General features: G+C 42.7%; 1 protein-coding gene across 1 annotated transcript in view; it reads right to left on the bottom strand.

Moving 5' to 3' along the window:
• OCA2 (OCA2 melanosomal transmembrane protein) overlaps window positions 1–25,845 on the bottom strand; it is a 137,808-nt gene that overhangs the window by 9,550 nt on the left and 102,413 nt on the right. Inside the window, exons 22-23 of the mRNA XM_033147523.1 lie at window positions 24,761–24,854; window positions 14,364–14,457 (exon numbers count right to left, since the gene is read on the bottom strand). Coding sequence (XP_033003414.1) covers window positions 14,364–14,457; window positions 24,761–24,854 — 188 coding nt within the window. The remainder of the gene's footprint in view (window positions 1–14,363; window positions 14,458–24,760; window positions 24,855–25,845) is intronic.

Below are 25,845 nucleotides of genomic sequence, written 5' to 3'. Positions count from 1 at the left end.
CAAGACAGATATTTAATACTTAAGCAGTCAATTGTGCATGCCTACCTATACTGCAAGTGCCTAGAGGCAGTTTTATGTACCATATGCTGGTGTAACCGAGCAGGTCAAGGACTTTTTTTAGTTAGTGGATTTTCCAGCTGTTCCTTTGGGCGCCACACATTACTCAGTAAGTTTGCAGCAACTTTCTCAGGATACACACAAACTTGAACACATTTAAAGTCCCATACGTACAGCAAGGACTTCTTCATGTGTGCTGCAACTCTGCTGCAGTGCAGAAATAGCCTAAAATGTGCCCCAATCACCAGCAGCAGCAACCTATACATCAGAAACCTTGCAACAAACCCACATGCCAACTCTGTCCCCATATCCACTCAGGCATCAACAGGACCTAACAACATCAGCCAGAATATCAAGGGTTTCATTTCCTGTTTTGGTTACTAAGAATAGTACATCTGAGCCATCAAATACCTGGGTGTTTTTAAATTCCTCCTGGAAGTTCATGATGAGTGAGAGAGATGCAACAGCATTCCACAAACAGGGAACTGCTCTCAAGAAGGCTCTGTCATTGCTCAGTGCCAACCGGGCAGCACCTAGTGTTGGCCTCTCTCACTGATCACAGGAAGCTGAGATGGTTGATACTGGGGAGAGGCGTTCTTCAAATTATTTTGGTCCCAACCTGTTTTGGCTTTGAACACTAGTACTGGTGGTCTACGCTAGTGTCTCCATCATTCACTTTCGGGAAGAAAATGTTCTTGTTTACCCAGGCACCTGGTGGCTGAAGGTTATCATTCCTGGCAACCTCAAGATCATTGGATGGTGTTTTTAAGTGTAACTGCTTTTAGATGTTTTTAGGAAGTTTTGACTGTTTAGAATGTTCTTGTTTTGCTTTTTTGTTTTTAAATGTGGATCAGTTTGCCATCCTGGGCACCTCCAGGAAGTTGGACAGAGTATAAATCTGATAGACAGGTAGATAGATAGATAGATAGATAGATAGATAGATAGATAGATAGACCACCAGACCACCTTGAATTAGGCCAGGAACTCACGGGCAGTCAATGCAGCATTTTCAGAACTAATGACACATGATCCCACTCACCAACCTAGCAACCTCATTCTGTGCTAACAACAGCTTCCAGGTTGTATCTTGTTTTTCTTTAACTAATTTAATAAGGATTTCTTTTCTGGGGCCAAGGACATAGATTTTGATTTATTGGCTGAAATAAACCGTTTTGATTTTCTAAGGAGATTATTACTAGAAAGGGTTTTTAACTTATTTGGATGCTACTAAATCTTAGGACTAAATCTGTCCTTGAGTCTTACATCATTTTCAAGTATCAATTACAAAAGATCATGAATAATATAACTTTAAGATACACCAGAGGGAAATAGTCTCTAACTAGTATGATTCAGGGTAAAGGCATGTTTTTCTTGCTGCTAAAGATTTCATCATTATGTTTTACAAGATGATCTCTTAAAAGTACCTTTGCAAGTCTCCCCCGAGCTATTCCCCCTCTCTCTTTTCATGCAAGCTGATTTGTTTTTTTCACAGCAAGCTAAGGCAAGTTTGGCTTTCACGAAAACATAAACTGACAGGGCTTCCAACATTTCCCTTATTTATTAGGCATGGTTGTGTGCGTCTAATGCTTTCCTAATAACAACATAACCCTATACAAACTCAGTGTGATTTATGTAATTATTATTTTGACACATGACAGCTATTATAAGTATGGGTGAAGCTTTGTCTGTGGAAGGAATTTCTAAATCCGAACTGCAAAGGTATAAAAAGAATGTTTGAATTAAGATGTTATCACATAAGCGCTCCGTGTCTTTAAAGCTTTGCAGATTAATGTAGTATCTGTGTGAACACTGAAAGAAAAGAATTTAAGATTTCATGTACATCCTGGGAAGGCACTTTAACAGCAGTTGATATGACTTACTTTGTGAGGGCTGGATAATGCTTTGTGGGGGGTGGAGAATACTCCACAAGTTCACCTTGTTGAAAATCCTACCTGGTACATCTCAACCCCAAAAGGCCCAAATTTCAAAGACATGGGGGTTTAGTCTCATCTTGTAATGTTTTGCAATTACAGTAAGTAGACAATGGACCAAGAATTAAACTAAGGGTGAAAGGAAAGAGACTAAAACCTCAGCAAAAGCAGCCAAAGATTACCTGGATCCCAGCCATTTTTCCAATGCAGCTGCTCAATATACAAGACCTCTTTTTAACAAGGCAGGCAATTCTGTATCTATTCACTGAAGTGCAAGTTCCACAGCTGACAGCAGGACCCTCCCCATGATTATTTCAGTAGTTTGGTGGAAACAGGGAAAGTGGTGTTGTTGTTTTTAAGTGATTCATGGGATTAAATAATACAGGGAAACAACGATGAGCAATAACTAAAGGCTGGCTTAGGAGAGGAAACCTTATATAGAGTGGCAGCAATTTTTTGGCTAGTAAAATGAGGGCTGTTAAGAAATAGCAGGTGCTAGCTGACCAACCTGAAGTTCTCGTGACTTTGTGACTTGCCATGGAATGACACCATAAGCTACGTAGAGCAAATCCTGACCTGTAACTTTTTATAGAAAAGATGCTGTCAAGGATGCCTCCTGGTTATGAAGAAAATCCTAAGAATATTCCCTGTGGTTGAGCTAAATCCAGAGTAGCTAATGCAGAGCTTCCCAGATACTGTTGGGACTACAACACTGAGCATGGCCAATGTACAAGGATGATGGGAGTTGTAGTCCACAACTTCTGAGGGGCTCCACATTGGCAACACTTTCTCTAGATGCCAAGAACTGCCTACATCATACCAATAATATGTGTATGGTAAGGGCAGAGCAACAGAGACAACACAATTATGTAGGAATGGATTTTGACACTAGAAGTGGATATATTGTTTAGTAACTTTAGTTATTATCCTTCATTGCTCATATTAGTGAGATCAGGAGAGTACTATCCTTTGCAGGTTAAACTTGGAAACTAAGAAAAGGTTTATTTAACCTTCTAGGAACAATAATCCAGGATGCTTTAAAGTAGACTGGATTTTCCTGGTATTACCCTCCCTCCCCCCCCCCAAAAAATGCACACACAAATAACTTCTGGATGTTTCAAATCAAAGTGCTTTGTGTGACATTTCAAAACTTGTCTGCCTAGTTCCTCTGTTCCCAAGCGCATATCAGCCCCTTACATCATGGGCCCCTTGTACAGAAGCCCTTGACATTACAAAGTCTAAAACTGTGTGAATGAAAAGGGAGGAATTGAATTTTACATCAAACCAGCAGAGCAGAAGTGGCTGTACTGAGATATTGATTTTATATTTAATTTATTTTAAACTTCTGTGGATTTTATTTCTAAATTGAATTCCTCCTACAGAATAGTTGCAGCACTTAGCTCCAAGGTACAGTTGCCAGATCAAATGGGGGGTGGGGGGGTGGAGAGACACAGTGTGATTATTCTCTTTCTTCTGTTGAGAACTGTAGAGTTGGGACATTCTGAAGTGACTAAGATTTATCACACTGTAGAAAGCCATGCTGTTTGAAAAGAGGCAAGTCTTCCTTAGGATGGTGTATGTAATATATTTATATATATACACACACACATAAACACACCACCACCACAACAACAAGCTTCACAAACCAAATTTCTGAGGTTTGAGCAAATCCTGTACACACATCACAGTGCAGGAACCTCTAAAACCAATGGTTGTTTGGGAAACTGTTAATCCCATACACGGCTGAAAATAGAGACACATGTCATAGCCAGTGGTGGTGGTACTCAAGAGCAGTGTTTTTCAACCACTGTTCCGCGGCACACTAGTGTGCCGCAAGATGTTGCCTGGTGTGCCGTGGGAAAAATGGGAAAATCCAAGAGAATTACTTTATATATAGTCAATATAGGCACAGAGTTAAATTTTTTAACATTTTCTAATGGTGGTGTGCCTCGTGATTTTTTTCATGAAACAAGTGTGCCTTTGCCCAAAAAAGGTTGAAAAACACTGCTCAAGAGAATGGGTAAGGGTGAGGCAGGGACACCAAATGGGAAAGAGCCAGAGCCAAAGACAGGCAGAACCAACTAATTCTAGTTTTGTCCCCATTCTCTCCCGCCCCGCCCCCCAGACACAAGGGCATTACTGAGACTGAGTTAAGGTAAAGGAAAAGGACCCCTGGATGGTTAAGCCCAGTCAAAGGTGACTATGGGATATGGCACTCATCTCGCTTTTCAGGCCGAGGGAACCAGTGTTTGTCCACGGGCAGCTTTCTGGGTCATGTGGACAGCATGACTTAACCGCTTCTGGCGCAATGGAACACTGTGATGAGTGCCAGAGCTCACGGAAACGCCATTTACCTTCCCGACGCAGCGGTACTTATTTATCTACTTGCACTGGCATGCTTTTGAACTGCCAGGTTGGCAGAATCTGGGACAGAGCAACGGGAGCTCACCCCGTTGCAAAGATTTGAACCACCAACCCTCCGATCGGCAAGCGCAAGAAGCTCAGTGGTTTAGACCACAGCGCCACCTGCATCCCTGGGACTAAGGAGGAGGAAGCTGACAGCCATTGCCACTCCCTGAACTGATTGCAGGTATGAAAGGCAGCAAGTGAAGGGCTGGCTGAGGGTAGAGGTTAGTGGGGCAGCACCCCATTTGCCCACATGGATAAGCTTTCACTGTTCATAACAGCCCTATTCCTATTACTCTGCTGCTGCCACACCACTATTATTATATGTTGCTACAGTCTCTAGACTGCCTGCTGCATCCCCATAACCTGCAATAGCTGGAATGTGTCCTTGAACTGGGATAAACCTGGACAGATGATGGAGATGTAGGTGCATGTGTAGAGAAACCTTTGACATTTTGGAACTGTACAAAAGTAAGACCCACCTCCATTGGTCCTCCCCCTTTTGATTCCAGCCCTGCCAGCCCCTGGCATGTCACCTTCAGAAAGTTGCTGATAAGGAAATGCACATCTCAGGATGAAAAAAAGTGTCCCTCAATTTACATGAACTTCCTTCAGTTAGCTCACCTAAGGCTCTAATATTTTGTTCATATTATCATAGCCCCACAGTATATTTTAAAGTCAGCGCCGTACACGAGGAGTATTTACCTCCCTCATGGACCACTACCTGTTTATGTCTGAAACTTCACACACGAGGGGAGAGGGGAAAGTGTGACTAACACATGAGAACGGCAGACAAGCAAAAACATTTGCCCGACAAGTCAAGCCCATACTGCCAATGTCTAGAACACACATTTTGGCTGAGAATAGGGGTAAACAGGAAGTCAGATACAACTAGGGCAAATGCAAAGGTCTACAGGGATGTTCAAACTGTGGTATGCTACAGTGATGGCCACCCACTTAAAAGCACAGATTATCTTCCTAAAGAAAGATTTGGCAGGAGTCAGCAACAAATGAAGGGATGTTAATACTGACACTACAGTATGCTGAGCTATACAACAATTCTGGGGGACTGCCTAGAAGAACTGTGTGTTGAATTATAAGCAGCCCAGCCAATTTGCCACTAATCAAGTTCTGCTTCCACTGGCAACAGCAAAGGGGGGGTGGTATTCTCTTACAGTTATTGTTTCACTTCCTGGGTTATATCATTCCACTAAGCCAGGGGTTGTCAACCTGGTCCCTACCACCCACTAGTGGGTGTTTCAGGATTCTAGGTGGGCGGTAGGGGGTTCCACGGCACAAGCTGAATCCTCCTTCCATCGAGCACTGGTGGGCGGTAAGGAAATTTTACCATCAAGAAAGATGAATTAGTGGGTGGTAGGTATAAAAAGGTTGACCACCCCTGCACTAAGCCAACACAGGGTCACTCTTTCCAAACCTTCAGTAAGTGAAGAGGAAGAACCACAAGGATCAGCAACAAAAAGGGAAATGGAAAAAGAAAAAAGTGGCAGCTTATCACGTCGCCAGAAAAAGAGGAAACACATCCACCTGAGGAAACAGGACAAAAGGAGACATATCTATATCTTTCTTTCTATCTATATATGAAATTTATAAATACTTTCTGTATTTTAAATGCAAATATATTACATCTCAACATAGTGGAGAAGAGTGTGGCTTGTGGGCCTACTGCATCTGCTGCCCAAGTGTCACTGGGCAACTTGAAGGCCTCTCCTGGTCTCCTTTCTTATGCTTTAAACTGGATTTGGGATGGACAGCTGTGTGTGTCTCCCCCCTCCCCCATTGTTTCTGCTATGGTTCTGCTCACTGAGCTTGAATATTTGTGAAATTTAGCATAGCTTATGCATGCAAACCTCAAAACACTTTTGTTTAGGCAAGCCTATCCAGATATGCAAAAGTTACTTGTGTCTTACTTACTTATTTTAGTGAGTGTTGATTTTAATAATCTTTTGAATATTTTTAATATCTGTTTTCAATACACTTTCCCCTATGATTTTTAAGGGGTTTTTATATTGTAAGCTGGTTAGAGGCATGGGCTGTTGTTTCTTTACAATCAAGTGTTATGTGAATTTTGTTAAATAAATAAATGGAAGTACAAAAAGTTACTGCACAACAGAAGCACCCATGGTCAAATATTTCAGTCCAGTTGGCAGATAAGGGCCAACTAAATAATCAAAAATATATTAAACTAAAGCAGCTTTCCCCATTATTCTGTAACAGGATATGGGAGTGGGGAGATAGATCAGGAAATGTTGGGGCTAGAGGAGACGGCTATCTAGTTTGCTACTAAATCCACTTTTGTCTGTCTCTTTAAATGTTCTAATGTCTATTTGTGAATAATGGATGCCCTACCTGTGCTCAGATGAATGTTTGGGGACTGTATCCAAGGGTAGCTCTTCCCAGAGCATACCCACCAAAACGAATGAATAGGTTCATTTATTTCAATGGGTCTTCTCTGAGTAGAGCTAACATTTGATGCAACCCATTTTGGGCAGGGGCCGCTCTTTGTTCCATCAGGAAAGAAAAGGTGCAGTACTTAACACTCAGTGGCAAAAATATTTAAATCAACAGATAACAACTCTATTAGCTTCTATCCTTTCTGTGGGTGATATGCCCAGATCAAGGCATGCAGTTTGCCAGCAAAGGAAGAGGAAACAGATAGCGGCTGGACAGAAACAGGTAAACTTTAATCAGCCTTGTTTTCCCTGAGGACTACAATGTCTCTTGAGTAGCCTGGATGCCAAATTAATGCCAGCTAGAAACAATGTATATTGAGATACAGGATGGCAAGTTAAAGTAAGCAAAGCACATTTGATTTGCAGAAACATTAATCACTCCATTAGGTCCTCTAGAGTGCACTTTCTTTCAAAGCCAGCCTCGCAAACAAGATAAATTATGGCTGTCAACGAATTCAGAAATAAGACCTCTTCCTCTCACCACCTATTTTTAAAAGACATATTAGATAATTTGAAATCCCAATATCTAATAAGCAAAAATCCCATTTTGAAACTTGCTCTTCCTACACACCAATCTTATTAAGTGTTTCCAAGCAGAGCAGGTATTAAGTAGTGGGTGGACATAGCAGACGACACAGTGATTCTCCAAGCAGCTCTCTTTATTCTCAGGCTGGAACAGAACTGAACTGAAGGGCTGAGCCAGCCTGCTTATATAGTACTCAGTAACATGCAACAGTAACAACTCTCTCTAGCTACTCAATCAGTGAACGGCACTCTCAATCCTTCATTTGCATGTTGTGGACCTGAGTGAGAACTGCAGTCATGGTGGGCAGAGTGAAACTATATACACAACACCCCTAGTGGCCTAGGGTGAGAACTTCAATACATAACAGCAGGCATTACAGAGGTAGGCTGCAGAAAGCCATGTTATCTGACCTGACATACTGACTACATCTGGTCCCCATTTTCAAGGGCATCTTTTGTCACAAGCTCTTCACTGAATTCTAGAAAATACTGGGGTTACTGTGTTAAAGAGAAGAAATATTAAATTAAGTTTTTTGTTTTGTTTTGTTTTGTTTTGTTTTTAAATAGTATTTAACACAGGAATGGAGAAATATCAACCTCTGGGCCAAATTAGGCTTGCAGACCCTTTTGATCCAGCTCACTGACTTATATGCACCTCTAAACTGACACAGACCTCATCAACCAAACAACAGGTGTATCCGGTGGACATTGGGTCCCCATGTATATATGTCAGCTAAGAGTGCCATCCTATACATGTCTACTTGGAAGCAAATCCCATTGAGTTCAACTGAATATTTCAAGTTTGGGTGTGATGTTTACAGCACAAAACTAGCACTCAAAATTCCACCTAGTCACACTTCAGGCAACACATGCAGTTTAGTTTCTAGCATTGCCATTTCCATTAAGGGGATCAATAACTTCTCCTCTCTAGAAACAGGAACTATTTGGCCCAGGAGAACTTCATATGTACAATTTTCACTCAGCCTAATACCAGGTACCTTGCAGAATACGGTTTTCTGACTGAACTTGAAAATCCAGTTTTGTTGGCTACCCTACTCTTGCTTTAATTGAGCTGATCTTACAGCAGCCATTAGTTGTTGTAGTAGCAGCAGCAGTAGCAGCAGTAGTAGTAGTGTTTATTAAATTTCTATACTGCCCTTCATCCGAAGATCACAGGGTGTTTTATGATATAAAAATAAAAATCATAATAATGATAAGCTGAGCCTCATAAACCCCAAAGTGAATTTAAGTCGCAAAACTAGGTTTGTTGTTTTTACTGTGTATTACTAGTTGTTGAAGGAAAGGACTCACTTTTAGGTGACTGTGGGCAAGTCTGTCAATTTCAGTTTCTTGTTTTTCCACTGCCGACACATCCAAGAAGACTCCATACAAGAAAGATGGGAAGGGGGAAGGGAGCTTGTTGCAGGAAAAGAGGAGGACACCTGTGACTGTTCACCAGCCTGACTCATTTCTGCCTCCAGGCCTCCCTCCTTTCACTCACCTATTTCAGCTTCTGTCTCAGATTCTGGACACCTCTCTGCCACAGACTCTCCCAGCTCACTAAGCCCTGCTACCTCTTCAGCTTCTGACACCTCTTCTTCCGAGTCTTCTTCCTCTGACCACTCATTGTTGTCATACCACCACTCCCCGGGCTCTGAGCCTCCTTCACGTGATGGTTCCCCAGCTAGTTCCTCCCACCATTCATCTGCATCCATCCAGTCCATGACATTATGGTTGCCCCTGTGGGAGAGCCGAGCTCTCCTTTTCTTTCAGGGCAGGAGGGTGCAGCAAATGTGCCCACACACACACACAGAAGGAAACAATTGAAATATTAAATTCAGTTCTCCATATTTCCACATCAGTTTGCAATTTAAAAACCAGAGTTCCCCACCAACAGCTGAAACACAATTTCCCTAATAGACACATTTTTGCAATACAATGAAATTTTGGATGTTATTTTCACTAATATATGCATTTTTATGCACACTTTACCTAAGTATGCGGATTTGTGTAAAGGTAAAAGGAAAAGGACCCCTGGATGGTTAAGTGCAGTCAAAGGTGACTATGGGGTGTGGAGCTCATCTTGCTTCAGGCCAAGCAAGCTGGCATTTGTCCACAGACAGCTTTCCGGGTCTTGTGGCCAGCATGACTAAACCACGTCTAGCACAACGGAACACCATGATGGAAGCCAGAGCACACGGAAATGCCATTTACCTTCCTACCACAGTGGTACCTGTTTATCTACTTGCACTGGCATGCTTTCAGACTGCTAGGTTGGCAGGAGCTGGGACAGAACAACGAAACCTCACCCCGTTGCGCGGATTTGAACTGCCGACCTTCTGATCAGCAAGCCCAAGAGGTTCAGTGGTTTATACCACAGCACCACCCATTCCTCTTGTGTACATATTTGTGTACATATTAATTGTCAGGAGACAAAATTCAGAAAGAGCAAAATTCAAAGTATGGTGGTGTTTCAGTTTATATATTGTTTTGGAAAGTGCATATTATGTGATTTATCATTTAAATGTGGACTGAATCAATTTTCTCTCCATCCCTATTTTAGGTGACATATCTGGCCTGTGGCAACTTCATTAAGAAAATACTTTTCTCTGTTTCCCATCTTCTTTCTATAGCAAGTTCTTTCTTATCTCCCTCCCCTTTGGTATGTGATTGTGTTGAGATTTGTCTCTGACCATTTTCCTTTTGTTGTTATGAGCTCCAAACCGCCCCCGCCCCCCGATCTCAGGTAGATTCATCCCATCTTATAAAAGCAAGCAGCTAACCCAACCATGGAAATGGATCTTTCATTTTCTTGGCCTTCAGTATGATAAAAGCTAGATTCTCCTTTGATCTCAATTTAAGCTCCTAGAATTTTCTTTTGAAACACTTGTACCAAATGTAGGAAATGGCACAGCTAAAAGAATAAACCCACAGGAGGGCCTTTTAACAAAAACTCCGAAGCATTATTCCTGAGCACAAGAGGGTTTCTGACATCTCTAATATTACATGGGCATGCGATTAATCAGACCCGTGACAGATTTGCAATACATACACACAGCTGGATGTGTATAAAGACAGTTATTCTTTGTACGGGCTTTAATGTGCCATGTTCTTTCAGACAGGTATTGGCATATTTGCAGTACAAATCTTGTCCATAAAAAGCTTTCATTTCTATTCAGAAGCATCTGATCAGTGTCAAATAAAGTCCTCAACTATTCTCTGTAAAAAATAAAATTAAGCACCCAAGAACAGCCCTGAAAAGTCTTTCAGCTTGGCAAAACAGTGGTCCTCATTTTCCACCACAATAGAGTGGGGAGAGAGGAAGCAGTTGAAGCCCACAAAGATCTACATAGTACGGGATTCTATTTAGGGTTCCATACAGGTATGTTAGTTGAGGCCTTGATGGGAATAGCATCTTAAAGAAGAACTTGATCTGCCAGATCAATATGGCCCTATTTATTTTACATAATATGATGTTGCCAATTATCTTCAAACAGTTTATAACCTTAGCTTCATTTATAATTTATTTTTTAAAACTTGGATGTCCCGGAAATATTTTAAGCAGGAAGGGACTAGGGTGGCATATTTTCAAAATATAAAAACTCCATTTTTAATGGAATACAGCATTATAATTTATAACAATCCCTTAATCCAGATGAGACAGAAGTGTTCTTAGCTAGGAAGACCAAGTAGATTCAGCCTCTCTTGGATTGGGCAGCACTGCCCTTGAAAATCAGGTTAACAACAGTACCGCACCAATTGCAAGGAATGAGGGACTTGGCTTAGTTACACATTGCCTTGGTTACATCACATGTCTTGTAGGTAGACTGCAGACCAGGACCAGGTTTTAGGATCATATAACTCAATTATGGTGCTGGAGGAGACTCTTGAGAGCCCCATGGACTGCAAGAAGATCAAACCTATCCATTCTTAAGGAAATCAGCCCTGAGTACTCACTGGGAGGACAGATACTGAAGCTGAGGCTGCAATACTTTGGCCACCTCATGAGAAGAGAAGACTCCCTGGAAAAGACCCTGATGTTGGGAAAGATTGAGGGCACAAGGAGAGGGGGACAACAGAGGACGAGGTGGTTGAACAGTGTTCTCAAAGCTACCAACATGAGTCTGACCAAACTGCGGGAGGCAGTGGAAGACAGGAGTGCCTGGTGTGCTCTGGTCCATGGGATCACGAAGTGTCGGACACGACTAAACGACTAAACAACAACAACAAACTGGATTATCAGTTGCACTGGTTGCTGGGCTTTACTTTTAGAGCTCTACATGCCCTTGGGATCAGGATGTCTACAGGACTGCCTCCTCCTATTTGATCCTACTCGTCCACTAAGGTCATCAGGGGAGCCTGAGATGCACTTAGCACAAGCACTTTTAAGGGCTGTCTTCATTGTAGTGTCTACTCTCAGGAGAGCTGTTTTGACCATCTATGATGTAAACACCAGAAGCCCTTTTTGTTTTGTTTTGTTTTGTTTTAGTTTTTTAAGCTTTTTACTTCAGTCTTGGGCTAACTTTCTTTGGCTGGTTCATCCACTTTTTGCTACAGATCTTGTGGTTTCCTGTATTTTTATCTGATGCTTATTTCTTGTGTTGTAATATTAGCAGTTTTGACCTAGAAAGGGATTTTCCTCAAGATGAAAGCAGGGCTCTGATCCCATTAATTATCAGTCCTCCTACCACCACCAGTTGATATAATTTGAATGAAGAAAAAAAAACAATTGCATGTTAGATGCAAAAACATAGTTTGGGAGTAATTTCTTAAAAGAGTTGACCTCCTTTTGACTAAAAGCAAAAACCGTTTTTCTCTTTCAACAGACTTTTCTTTTTGCTGATGATCATAAACAATAGTAATGACAAGCACATTGGTGTAATGATCCACATGACCTTTACTGTTTGGCTATGCATCATTTAACAAAAAAACATGCTTACTCCAAATGCAGAATCACAGGGGAGAATCACCTTTTCTGACACGATGGGGTTTTTTTGTCCATGGAAGTACTTATGAAAGTATTCCCATGGAAGCATACATGTTGAAAAGGTTATATCCAAACTGACTGTCTGCATAGCTATTTCAGAAAGTATCCTAAAGCAGAGGCTAGCAGCAATTTGGTATTCTACACCTTTTGTGAGAAATGCATATAGAGGACCAATCGTAGTGCTATGTCTCTTATGTTAACTGGGTAAAAGAAAATGCACTTCACAATGGCAGGAGGCAGAACTAGGTGACCATGAGGTCCCTTCCAACACTATCCTTCTCGGCAGATAGTACTGCTTACCAGTAGGGTGCTTGGGTAGCTTCAGTTGCATGGACTTCATTCTAGTAAATGGACAAAACAGGGACTTGGGTCTGTCACTGACAGCCACCCATCTCCAAGGAAGTGATGAAACAGAAGCTAACCGTAAGATTTGACACCACATTTTTAATACCCTGAAAGCAGAGATCCAACGGTGGTCCTATAATATTACGGTATGCTATCATCTGATAAACACTGTGATTCCAAACCTTCAGCATAACATATGAAAACTGATGACAATGGGGAAACAAGTGCCCGAACTTAACTCTCTAAAGAAAAGTGTTTACGGTGGCAGCCATCCAAAATTAAATCAAAATATTATTAGACGTCTATTTCCCTGGTGGAGTATATTTAGAAAGGATGGCTGAGAACATGCTTCGTTGAACGCATCAATAATCCTCTCATACTTTATAACAACTGTGCACCGATTTATTTATTTTTAGAGTCAGAATGCATAAATGAATGCAATTGTTATTTTTTAAGCAAACAAACGCAAATATGGTAAAAAGCTCATATCTCATCATGTGCCTTTAATCCTATACCAAATGCTGTTTGGCACAACCTAGAATACATCAACAGCTAGGATATACTAGCATTATTTGTGCAAAATCTCTGGCACACATGCTCATTGGTCCACAGTTGTCCACAGTTAAACAGATTCCATAAGTTTCTGAAGCACTACTGGAATGTATACTGTGGGTAATGATGCCTCTATCATACTGCCCTGGCCTCAGAAAAGCTATCTTCTGTATACAGCTAAGCAAATCTAATTTTGCAGTGGTTAGCACCTAATAGTCTACCATCTTGAACAGCCATATCTATGTCTGCAGCACAGACTTAAACTAATTTGCTTTTTTTAATTGTGTGGCATAGTTAAGGCATTCATTGATCATAAGGCAGCAGTAGCGATGCAAGCCAGTGATAAACATAATTATATTGGAGGACTGTTGCATTAAACTAAATCAGGTATTCTGTGCCAAACACCACCAAAATCTTTTAAGTTATGCCAAAAGAGAGATCAGTTTAGATTGTAAATAACTCAGCCCTCGTTATGATCTCGCAAATTTGCTATCCCACCCTTCCATGTTTATGATTGACAATATTTTCAAAATATTAGAATATATATTTTATAGATTTTTTTAACGTTAGCAATGAGAATCCTGTGTTATAACAACTCATGCGGGAGGGGGGGAAATTACCTGAAAAGGATTCACCCCCTCCATTTATTGTTATTCTCATTAGAGAGATGAAGGCATTTCAATTGTCAAACACATCCTTGCAATAAATACCATTTGTGTCACCAAAATGGATTTATATCTCATTGACATTTTTATTATTATTATTTTTTTCTTAAATACTGTATCAGAACTAGGGAATCTGTGGCCCACCTGTTAATACTGACCTACAACTTCCATCATCATGATAGCTCATACCAATAACAAACTAGTTAGTCTCTAAGGTGCTACTGGGATGAATTTTTTAATTTTGTTTCATCATCATGATAGTTGGGGCTTATGGGAGTCAATGTCAAATATAATCCAAAAGGCTACAGATTTCCCACCCCTGTGCCATATGGATTATTCTGCCTGACTCATTTTGGTTTGTAGAGCAAATCCCCACTTTTTTAGAGTCAAATTTAAACATATTCGTTTCGAGTCTAAAATGTACCTGAAAAATTCCATGAAAGAGAAGCCATAGCCATGTTGCTCTGCAATTCCTGCACAAACAACATTTGCAGATGCTCCGATCAATGTCCCATTACCTGTAATTCAAAACAAAAACAAATTCCAGCTGATATTGAGGCTCTTTATCTTTTGGCTTTGCCACTCAATTAGATCAGCTAGCAGACTTAAATGCAAAGGAGGGGGAAATCAATCATTTCACATGCACCTGAAAGGATATCACCTGAACAATAACCTCCCTGTCTATAAATAGCTGAAGGTTTTCAGAGGTAGACCTGTCTTTGTCCTCAATGGGAGGGAGGGAGGGAGGGAGGGAGAGCTGTGTTGTCAAAATGGCATCTTCTGCAAATATTCTGAGAAACTTGCTGATTACTTGTTTCAAACACAAAAACGTATGAGTAAGATAAAATGAAAGAATAGGAAGCATAGAGGGGGAGATACACATCTCTGCTGATAGCAAGTTGGGCTATTGATTGAAGGAATAATGAAAATGGATGGGTTGTTCCTTCCCTCTCCTCACCCCCAAAATGCATGCAAGAACAATAAAACAAGGTGCTTATTTTTTAAATGTGTCTTTTACACTGGAGTACAATTAGTTGCCTGAAGTACCACAAGTTCTGAGAATGCAGAGAAATCAGATCCTCTTCAAGGAGGGTACGCGTTGCACTCGGGCCCCCAGGCATCTCCCACCTCCTGGTGTGGGCAGAGCTATGCCCTGCTCCACTCCGGTTGGTTGTTTCATGGTCACTTGGTCCCCAAAGTCAAAGGCTTGGCTGGGGGGTGGCTGCGAAAAATTACTTAATCCCTGTGCGATGTTTGCTGGACCTCTTTGCCTTCACACAGCGGATCACCCACCCACCCCTTTAATCTGGTGCGTTGGCCTTGCTATGGACGTTGTTGGTCGCCTGTTTTACAATGGGGACCTGGTAGGAATTTTCCCATCTGGCAGATTGGCAGAGTCATCTGGTTTTCGCCTACTGCGTAGCAATCGTCACAACTTTGTAAGGTTTGGTGGTTAGGCATTGGATCAGCAATGGGTGGGGAGGGGAGGTGCGGCCATCACCTGCCCCTCCAAGCTCAAGGGTATTCCATTAAAGGAATCAGGGGTTGGCCTGGGTCTTGTCCAAAACCCCACGGTGGGTCTTGTCCAAAACCCCCAACACACACAGCCTTGCTGCACATGCAGGTGTACTTTGTGCTAGACAGCATTGTGCAGTATGACCCTGAGACCCCTCTAACTGCAACTGAATTGTTTCAACTCTGCTCTAATTTTGCTTCCTTGACTTTCCACGTGAAAATCTGTATTGGCTGCTGATGTGAACTGTAGATCTAAGTGTCTGGTGTTTCTTTGTCTACTTGAAGAAGAATAAGGTTGCAGCAGCACAAGCGTTCTCCCTTTCTTAGTTTCTTTTTTTACTTTTGTTTTCTTTTTTTATTAAATTAAATTTAATACAGTGTCCACAGAAAAATAAAATAAACATAGCATTAAGAGTCTAGTGTCATTTTACACAATCTTAGGGCATTAATGGTCAACCTAGGCTCTCTTGCAAAACTGGTGGGAGAAATTTGCTATGGTGTCTCTCTTTATAACAACTTTTGCTACCCAGTTAGTCACTCTGAAATAGCCCCGCCCTGTCCCAGATATTGTTTTTTGTAAAGAACATATTTTTATTAAAGATTTCTTGGTTTACGAAAGTATGTGCCATGTCTCTTTTTTCAAGTTATATTTTCTACAGATCAGTTTCATTTGTTGAGACATTAGTGTTACTTTAGGAAGAAAGGGGGAAAGAGGTGGATGGGGCATGGTGAGTGGGGTCAGGTGAGTGGGGTCAGGTGGCAATGTTTCTATTCTACTTAATGTATGTGTGGGGTTTTGTGTCAGCGTTGCTTGTGTGTGTTCTCTTTACTATTCACTTGTGTTCCTTTGGTGGCGAGAGAGGTTGGGGTTGGCCTAGGGCAGGCATAGGCAACCTTCAGCCCTCCAGATGTTTTGGACTACAATTCCCATCATCCATGACCACTGGTCCTGTTAGCTAGGATCATGGGAGTTGTAGGCCAAAACATCTGGAGGGCCGAAAGTTGCCTATGCCTGGCTTAGGGTGTGGCTGTTCATTTGTGATTGGCTGTGGTGAACTTTGTTTTCATGTGTGAGTAGGGTGGGTGGGTGTTTTTGTATCAGGCTAGCCAGATTGATTTGTATGCTGTTGGCAGATTTTTGCCATCCCTGATATTGTTGAACCATACCTCAAGGAGTAGCTCAGCCTGGGATTGATTGATTGATTTAAGTCTATCACCAAATGTGGTGCTGTTGTTTAGTAGTTTAGTTGTGTCCACCTCTTCGTGACCCCATGGACCAGAGCACGCCAGATATGTAGCCATCAGTAAAAATAATGCTATGTTGAATAGTGAGATCAGAATCTAGGTTTAATGAGAGCAGGGCTAAAGATGGATTTGGTGAGAGAGGTTGTTTAACAATTTTGGAATTGATATTGAAGACCCTTGTCCAGAATGTGTGGACAAATTTACATCCCCACCAAGCATGAAAAGAATGACCGCTCCCCATATCAAATGGGGGGGTGATGTTTGCGTGGTCGCGCGCAGCCCCCTGAATTCCTGGGCAACACCTGGTAGTTCGGCTGGCTGCGCCCTCCCCCAGAAGGGATACCTGGGGTCTCCGCCTACCCAGCTAATCGTCCAATCCCGCCTGGGGGAGGCGTTGCCAAGGGATTGCCCAGGAAAGGGGACGGACTACCCAGCCCACACAATAGAGTGTGTAGCTTACCTGAGAAGCAGCAGCCGGCTCCAGAGCTGCTCCCACCCTCCACTCCCTCAATTCATGCTTACTTTGCAGGTTAACCTTTTTTCCACAGGCACGCAGGCACTGCTATGCCAAGGCCGCTGTTGAAGGGCCGGAAAGGAATTTCCCTGCACTGGCAGTTTTCACCTTTCCCATAGTAATTCGTCACAACTTTGGCAGTTTCAGGCCTTGGGCAGAATCCTAAATGGGGGGGGGCATGGGGTGGTGACTCCACGCCCCCAGTGTGGCGGTGATAACAGGGTTCCCCGTTAAAGGGGTATTGGGGGGAGGAATTGTCCATATGCTGAGAGGTTGTCATTGCTCTCCCCCACCAGTGGCGGCAAAACGGGGGGCGGGCTCTCTGCTTGAACATATGATCTCCAGAACCAGCCCAGTCCCCGCACATTCTGGATAACCCTGACGTTTCCCTGATCCCCAGCTGGGGGCTGGGAAGGATAAACGCCCAATGGCTGAGCCAAGGTCTCCCTGCATCTGAATCTTAATAAAGTTGTGGCCAATTTTAATCCCATAGCACATTGTCTTGTGTCATTATTCCGCTCGGGGGTCGCCTAGGGTTTGGGGGACTCCGCCTGTCCACGCAAATGTGTTCCGATATTACCACATCCCCTCCAACTTCTTAGTTTCAACACATCTGATTCTATTGTGAAGGTGGTGGTGGTGGTGGTGGTGGTGATGGTGGTGGTTTCTAAAAGCTACTTTGGGGAGAAATGCAAATAAATAGAAGCCCTGACTTTTCCCCTTAAATCAAAAGCTGCTGTAAGGAGTAACTTTAAGTAGTAACAACAAAGGATAGGAATACTTTCCCCCACAGACTCCCCACCAACACCATTCAAACCTAACACATAGCTGCTTGGGCATTTTAGAGGACCAAACACCACAAAAATCGTGGAGATTGTGTCAGTGCCTCCATCATTTCCAAATTGGTGAAAGACTACAGTCATCCACCTCTGAACTTCCAGATGAGCTGTGTCATTCGTTCATTGCTGTCTGAACAGGCTGCTTTTGATTTAGATTAAGGGAGCACTGGAACAAAATCTGAAATAAGGGCCTTTGCCATGATCATGACAAGAGCAGGGAAGGCTTGGACCAGAAACTAGCAATTTGTGACATGAATTGAAGGGCAGCTACAGCATCTCATCTTGCAAAGAATTTGTGACTGGAACACTGAGATCAGCAAGAGGTTAGCGCCATGGCAGCTGTGCTTGCGAAAAGTCTGTGACAGTTTGAGAATAGCACTAATCCCAGTAGTAATTGAAAATCTATTACATCCAATTTGGTTTCCCTACTCTGTAGCCTCTGGACAGAATTTGAACATTATTCTCTTGCAAGCTGGAAAAAGCTGAAGTTGGAGGACCTCTCGATAGGCCTCTGCAATGGGGACTAAAATAAAGTAGGATGGGGCAAACTCGTTCAGCTTCCCCTACTTTTCCCTGTGGCAAGCATCTCTGAGCTACAACTGAATAAGACTGAAAAGGAGAATGAAAGAATGCAGGAGCTGGGGGTAAGGTTAAAATGAGGTAGCAGAAAAAATGAGGGTCCCAAAGTTGAGATGGACATGATGTGAAAGTTGAGCCAAAACCAAATGAGAAAGGAAATTTAAGCTGGCAAACATTCATCCACACAGCTTTAAGACCATCTTCATGCTCACATATGAATTCTAGCAATTTGGCAGGGAATTTGCTAACATGAAATGTTTTCCTAATGCTTCACGGTGACTGTACACTTGACATGTTTCATTTGCAGTCTCACTATTATTCTATCTTCAACTGGTTTTCAGTTGCTATCCATTGTGATATCCACCAGTCCATTATGGATGGAAGCTTTTTCATCATTTCTTTCCTGCTCTCATTTTTAAAAATCTGCAAATCTGTGTTATATAAATGACAGCACATTCTGGCATCCTACCACTATCAGGATTTACTAATGCCAAGTATCACTTGCCTTTGGCTGGACACAAATTCCATCTCTGCTCTCTTACAGTTTTCCTCTTTTTTAATGCAAAGCACCTTAATGTATCAGAAGATGGCCAGGCATGGCTATGTACATACTATCAGCAGGAACACTTTCTTATCATTGCATCAATAACTGGCAATACTTGGTGCAATAGGCCAAAGCCATGGGTAGTCAAACTTGAATTCACACCTGATGTGCACAGTGCTGCTTTTCTAGAAAAAGAGGTGCTGGAACTCACCATGAACGCCTCCCTTGTCTTCTTAGAATGGCAATGGCACCCACCTGAGAGGTACCAGAACTGAGTTCCAGCGAGTTCCAGCTGGGGGGGGGAAAGTGCTGGATGTGCGTATTCTCTAACCCAGGGCCCCAGAAGTCAATTAGGAGAGTTGCAAATGGGGAGGACAGAGCTTCCCCTGTAGATTGAATAATGGCTGTAGACTGTATTGTAATATACAGTTACTGACCCACACTTGTGTACATGAAAGTGTTAACCGGAGTGGGGATGGAGCTTAGCAGGTCTCCTTTTCTCTGTGCTTCCAGGAACAAGCAAGGAGCTATGCGGCCATTGGCTTCCAGCTACAAGAGAAACCAAGCAAACAAAATCTCTCCAAAAGAGAAATTGTACAGCCTGCATCTTTGCGATCCTAAAGATTGCATGATCCTTTTGGTAAGGAAGCCAAGTTATTTTCCTTTTAAAGTCGTTTGGCATTAAAATAAAGTGGGGGGAAATGCTCCAGATAGGTTCTAAAATATTTATCTCAGGTGTCAATGGCCAGAGTAAAAACATGCATCTTCAGCATACACTGAAAATTACATAATGAAGTTACTAGAAACTTCAGAAAAATTCAACAACTCTAGGGGCTGACACAGAGGATTCTAGATAGTTCTAGATAGAATCCCAGCCACTAATCTGGCTGTTGCCAGTTTATGGGCCAGTAGTTTCCAAGAAGTCTTCAAGGGCAGCCCCGCATTCTGTTCTAGAAAGAAAACAATGCAGCAGAGCAAAATAGCTTGTTCAAAGCACAGCTGGCTGAGTATTACAGATATTCAAAGCTTGCAGGCTAGATTCCAGATGTACTATGGCCTTCAAAGCAGATAACAGGTTGGCTAAAGTGGAAGCAAATTATTGTTGAGATGATGAATGGCTTCTTGAGGTGGAGAGGCAAGAACAAGGTTATACCTCGTACTGAAAGAATAACTGATAGGTAGAAAGGATGGGCATTAAATAAGGACCAAATTAAAATTTAAAACATGGGCAGAACACCATTAGGTAAATGGGAGTACCTTGAAAAATGGATGAGAAAGCACAGATGCAAACAAGGAATCCTTATATTCAGATGGTAGGGGAGTGTTAAAAGACAGAAGCAGCAAACATGTAAGAGAGGTTTGAAGAGTTTTACTGAATAGGCACCAGCCAAGCACTGGACCATGAAGTTTCATTTTTAGGCAAAAACTGAGAACAAAGGAAGAGCAAGATAGGTTACAAAAAGAGAATTGTGATGTTAGCTTAAGTATCACTACAGAAACAGGGAGCGAGACAGTCAGTGCAAACACAGATCCTTTGATGGATCTTTTATTGGCAGGATTTAAGCAAGCACAGAGAATCTAGAAAGAAAGTCGGATTTTTCAAATATATATATTTGAAAAAACCAAGACAAACTGGTTGATATGAGCCTGGGAACAGAGTGTGTAATGCTGACATCAACAAAATTATTTCCTTATTCTGTGAATAAATATGCAAAATATGTATTATATCTCTGTAGCTATGAAGTATAGCAAAATTCGTAAAAGCAATTGCCAACTCTGGCACAAGTATTTCATTCTCACTTCCCTGAGGGATGGAAAATCCAGGGCAGACTTTTCAGCAACCTTTCAAATGCACTGGAAACTTAATGGCTTTCGGGGAAACAGGGAGATTTTCGCAAGAACATTTATTTTGTAAAAGGTGAGATGCAATAGATGGGATGATGGTTCTTCTGAAGCTTTATTACACCCCATAAACAACTAGGAGATCAGGCACAAGATAGCTCTCACTCCTCCCTGCCACAACCAAATGTGACAGGTGGGTATGGTCACCTACTTGCCACTCACTTGATGCCATTATAACATCAGGGACAACTTCAAAGGGGCTCACTTTCAGCTGAGTGGCACTGAGGGTGAGCCTCATTGGTTGCGGTAAAAGGTTGCTGATGGGCATTACATATGACATCAAGTGGGTGTGGCTTGGGGAAAACAGCCTTGTGAGATTAATTTAGCCCATGGACCAGAGGTTCCCCACTGTTGCAACCATAAGTAGAGGATCCCAGCACTGTCTGTACGGCGCTGGAGTGGTGGCGCTGGCAAACTGCTATACAGCGCATGCGCGGCGCTGCTACGTACAGCACATGCGTTGTACTTAGCGGTTTGCCGCCGGCGCTGCTCCAGCGCCGTATGGACAGTGTCGGGATCCTCTGTTCGCAGCTGCAGCCGCAAACAGAAGATCTGATTCCTCCATTCGCGGCTGTAGTAGAAACAAAGGGATCCCAGCACTGTCCGTACGGCGCTGGAGCGGCGCTGGCAGCAAACCACTATACAGCGCATGTGCGGCGTTGCTACGTACGGCGCATGTGTCGTACGTAACAACGCCGCACATGCGCCCTACGTAGTGACTCCCACCCCGGGTGTCACGCCGCCTTCCTTCGCCCCTGACCATAGCAGCTATAAATTTGAGTGAGTATAAATTTTAATATGTACAAACACATATAATCAGTGGGAAGGGGCTAAGAAGAAGGAATGTATACACTAGCAACTTCCAAGGAGCTAGGAAACAGAAATATAGAAGAAAAAGGCATTAACTGGTCCAGATATTTATTCCATGGATGAGGCCACATTGTTGTTCCTAAACAGGAATGCAGCTGCCTGTTTAGCACAAGTGCTAGAAAAATGAGCCCAGGGAGAATCTGTTTTTCCATCAACATTTCCACAAAGTAGGACTAGGCATGGAGGAAAATAATAATAATAATAATAATAATAATAATAATAATAATAATAATAATAATAATAATAATAATAATGGAATTAATAATAATGGAATACGCAAGTGCCCAACCTCCTGATGTGATAATGCACAGGCACTGACTGAGGTGTCAGGAGAAGGAAGCTGTGAGGAAAACAGTTAGCAGGGACTGACTGAGCAGAGCTGAGAGGAAGGAAATCTTTAAAATGGCTGCTCAGATCTGCTTGCTTACCTATAACAGTGTAGGCAAAAAAGTTATGAAGCAAATAAAGGTACAGGAGAAAAGAGCACACAGTACATACATATTTATACCACTAAACTAATATCACCAGATAACAATTTAGAATATACTGTATATTTTATGGTATGCTGCCACCATATAATATCTCTGCTCAGAAATCTTCACTGGTCTGGCAGCTAGTTTGTTTTCAGGACAAGTTCAAGGCGGTTATTATTAATTGGCACCAGTTTACTTGTGAGATCACCTTACCCCAACCACACTGATCTGCAGAACTTCTTCCACAGTTGTAAGAAATCAATATTTTACTGTTGCATCAGTTAAACTTTGGAATGCCTTGCCTATTGACATTAGACAGGCACCTTAGCTCAAAACATTTTTGTTTAGGCAAGCCTATCCTGACATGTACAATGCTGACATGTGTTTTTGCTTACTGTTTATTTTGATTATCTTTTGAATGTTTTTAAATGCCCATTTTCAACTGTTTTAGTTGATTGTTTTAATGTTTATTTTGTAAACTGCTTAGAGGTTTTATTACAATCAGGTGGCATGTAAATGTAAAATAAATAAATCCACTTTCAACAGATTTCTCCAACATCCCTACAGTGAACTCTGAAGAAAGAATATTTAAGTGAAAATTCGTGGTCATATTTGATTTCAAATGAATGAATAGTGAATGAAACATTGAGTGAGATGTTGCTCTTTTGTATTGGGGGGAAGGGACAAAATAATTCAAAAACATTTCAGAATGTGTCATTAAACTCACTCAACATAATAGTAGTTATTCTTTCTTCTAAAAGCGGCAGTTAGCTCACTGTTTTACTTCTTACTTGGAGAGAGGCAGGGGGGGAGCTTCTTATGCGTTTTGTCCTAGCAAGTTTTTCTGTTCTAACTTATTCATAGCCAATATTCATGGAATATGAAAGAGAATAATCAACATGCAGATGAATTAAAAAGCAACCAGATGGCTCTTCTATATTGTTCTTCTAAATTGCAAATGAACTCAAACCCACAACGCTCCTTTTGTGGGATTGCTCGAATAACAAAACCAGGCAGACTAAAAATCCACTTACTCTAAAGCTCTAGCCCAGCAAGCAGTGAGATCCCACAAACCAAACAGGTCAAAAGCTTTTGGCAGGTTTAAGTTTAATTTGAAAAATTACACCCTTCCTTGCTTAGGGTTTATTCAGTTGGCCTCTGGGGATAAGTCACAGTTTCATAGAGAAATGCTTGATGGAAATGGCTGCTTAACGGGGTGGCTGGCTGTTGCAGCCCGGTGCAGTCAGGGCCTGCGTGTCCATTTAGGCGAACTAGGCAATTGCCTAGGGCGCCAAAATGGAGGGGGCGCTGGCCAGGCTTGGGCGGGACGGGCTAGCAGCAGCTTCTCCGCTGTAGCGGAGAGGTGCTGCTTGCCCCCTACACCACCACCCCTGGCTCCCGCTAAAGCATGCTTTGGCGGGGGCAGGCGGGGGGTGGGCGAGCAGCAGCTCTCCGCTACAGAGAAACTGCTGCTTGCCTCTCCACCCCCCGGCTCCCGCTAAAGCAGGCTTTGGTGGGGGGCAGGGGCGCCAGAAGGTGGTTCACCTAGGGCGCAAGAAGCCCTAGCACCTGTCCTGGGAGCAGTGGTTTCCAGTTCGCCCAGAAGCAATGCTAGGGTCAGGTGGCCAACAGTTGGGCAATCTATGTGCTGGCTGCTCTGACTGGCAGGCTTTTCTGCTGGCTCACTTTTGAATTATGGGCCAATCCAGGCCAAGGTGAGTGGGTGGGACTTCGGAGCAGACTGGAGAAGAGCAGGCCTCACTCCGGTTAACCCCCAGCAGATAAAGGTCAGCTGCACCCAACCTCAGAAATCACAGTCAGCCGAAGTACACCTGTCCCATACCACAGTCCCATCTGGCTCGTGCAGCTCCTCTTTTGTTTTGTTTTGTCAAAGAAAGAAGCACTCGCACTGGAGGTGACATTTTTCCAAAGAACTCTCTGTCCATCATATCCACACAGGGTGGTATCCAACTAACGTGTTCTTTCAATGCAAGGATTTACACTTGTGCAATGGAACTCAGCATTCCCCCTGCCACGTGTTCCCTAAATCTGTTCTAAAAGTTCACCCAACCCTCCAGAGCAAATCTGAGGAGGACATGGGCTGCGTGCAGGGGGAAATTTCCATTGTGCTAGTGGGAATAGCTTTAGAAACGTTTCTGAGCATGGCTACATTTCTCCCACCTCTTTGTCTCCCGTTGTTTTGAATGTGAGGGGAAACATACAAACACACAATCATCCTTCCACCCCTCCTTCTCCCAGGCTATCTCAAGTCCATCAGGATATGGGATAAGACAGTAGAATAACCTCTGTACGGGATCACAGCCTGACATCAAAGCTTACCTCCAAGACAGGCACCCATAGCCAGTGAAAAGATTAGGGGCTTCACAGGTAGGTTAACATCAGGATCCTGACTGAGGTTGAGAAGTACAGGAATCTGTAGGCAATAAGTGGAAAATATTGATTAAAATATTCCATATTAATGGGATATTTAACAAATGACTTACTACTCCACTCTATATAGTTGTATTTTACTTGTTTTGTCCTTATTGGTATTGTATTTTAAATTGTTATGATTTGCCCTGAGATCACATGATGATGGCAAGGGATTTAAATTATATACATTAAATAAACAATATTATTACATATCGATCACACCTGATGGCCAGTTACAGCACAATCGAGTAGAGGCGAGTTGTACCACAATGAGCTTGGTGTCTAACTTTTTATTCCTTTTTTTAAAAATGTGACGGTGTTTCTGTTTGCATTGGCTCAAACATTCAGAGGAAAATCATGGTAGGCTTCTTTTACGGAAATTCTGGGAGGATCCCAAATGCGAATGAATGTTTTCTCTGGTCCAAATGCTAACAAAGCACCATAACTTGGAAAAGGCTATGTTTGAATCCTTGATCCTGACAGGAAAGTGGGGAACATTTTATCCTATGATTAGTATTTTTTCACGGACTGAGCATTTAAGTGGTGGAGCGAGCCGATCGGGCGCCTGTGGCAGGGCCAGCTGTCTGTGGGGCAGGGTGAGCCTGGGCAGGATGCTCCACGCGGCCTCCGAGGAGTCTGCCTGCCTCCTCCCACTCAGCCGCCCTACAGCTGGGGGGAGGCAGTGGGCAGACCGTTTGGGGCAGCGCGGAGCCTGCGGGTGCCCAAGCCACCGCATCACTGCCAAGAGAGACTCATGGCTCGGGCGCGCTGCAAGCTCCGCCGTGAGTGCCGCCGGGCATTTTGTCACCCCCCTCACTGGTGACACATGGGGTGGGCCCGCCCCCACCACACTCTCCTTCCTCAGTAGTCCCTCAGCAAATACTAGCACAAAAGAGACTGCACTCAAAAGAAGGGCTCCTCATGTAGACTCAGGTTTAACATTCAAGTAGAAAGCATGCAGGACATCCTATCATGGCTAAGGTATATAAGGA

The sequence above is a fragment of the Lacerta agilis genome, chromosome 4, assembly GCF_009819535.1.
Source record: "Lacerta agilis isolate rLacAgi1 chromosome 4, rLacAgi1.pri, whole genome shotgun sequence".
NCBI lineage: Eukaryota > Metazoa > Chordata > Lepidosauria > Squamata > Lacertidae > Lacerta > Lacerta agilis.
Note: the sequence above shows the minus strand (reverse complement) of the source record. Positions and strands in the feature narration are given on the sequence as shown.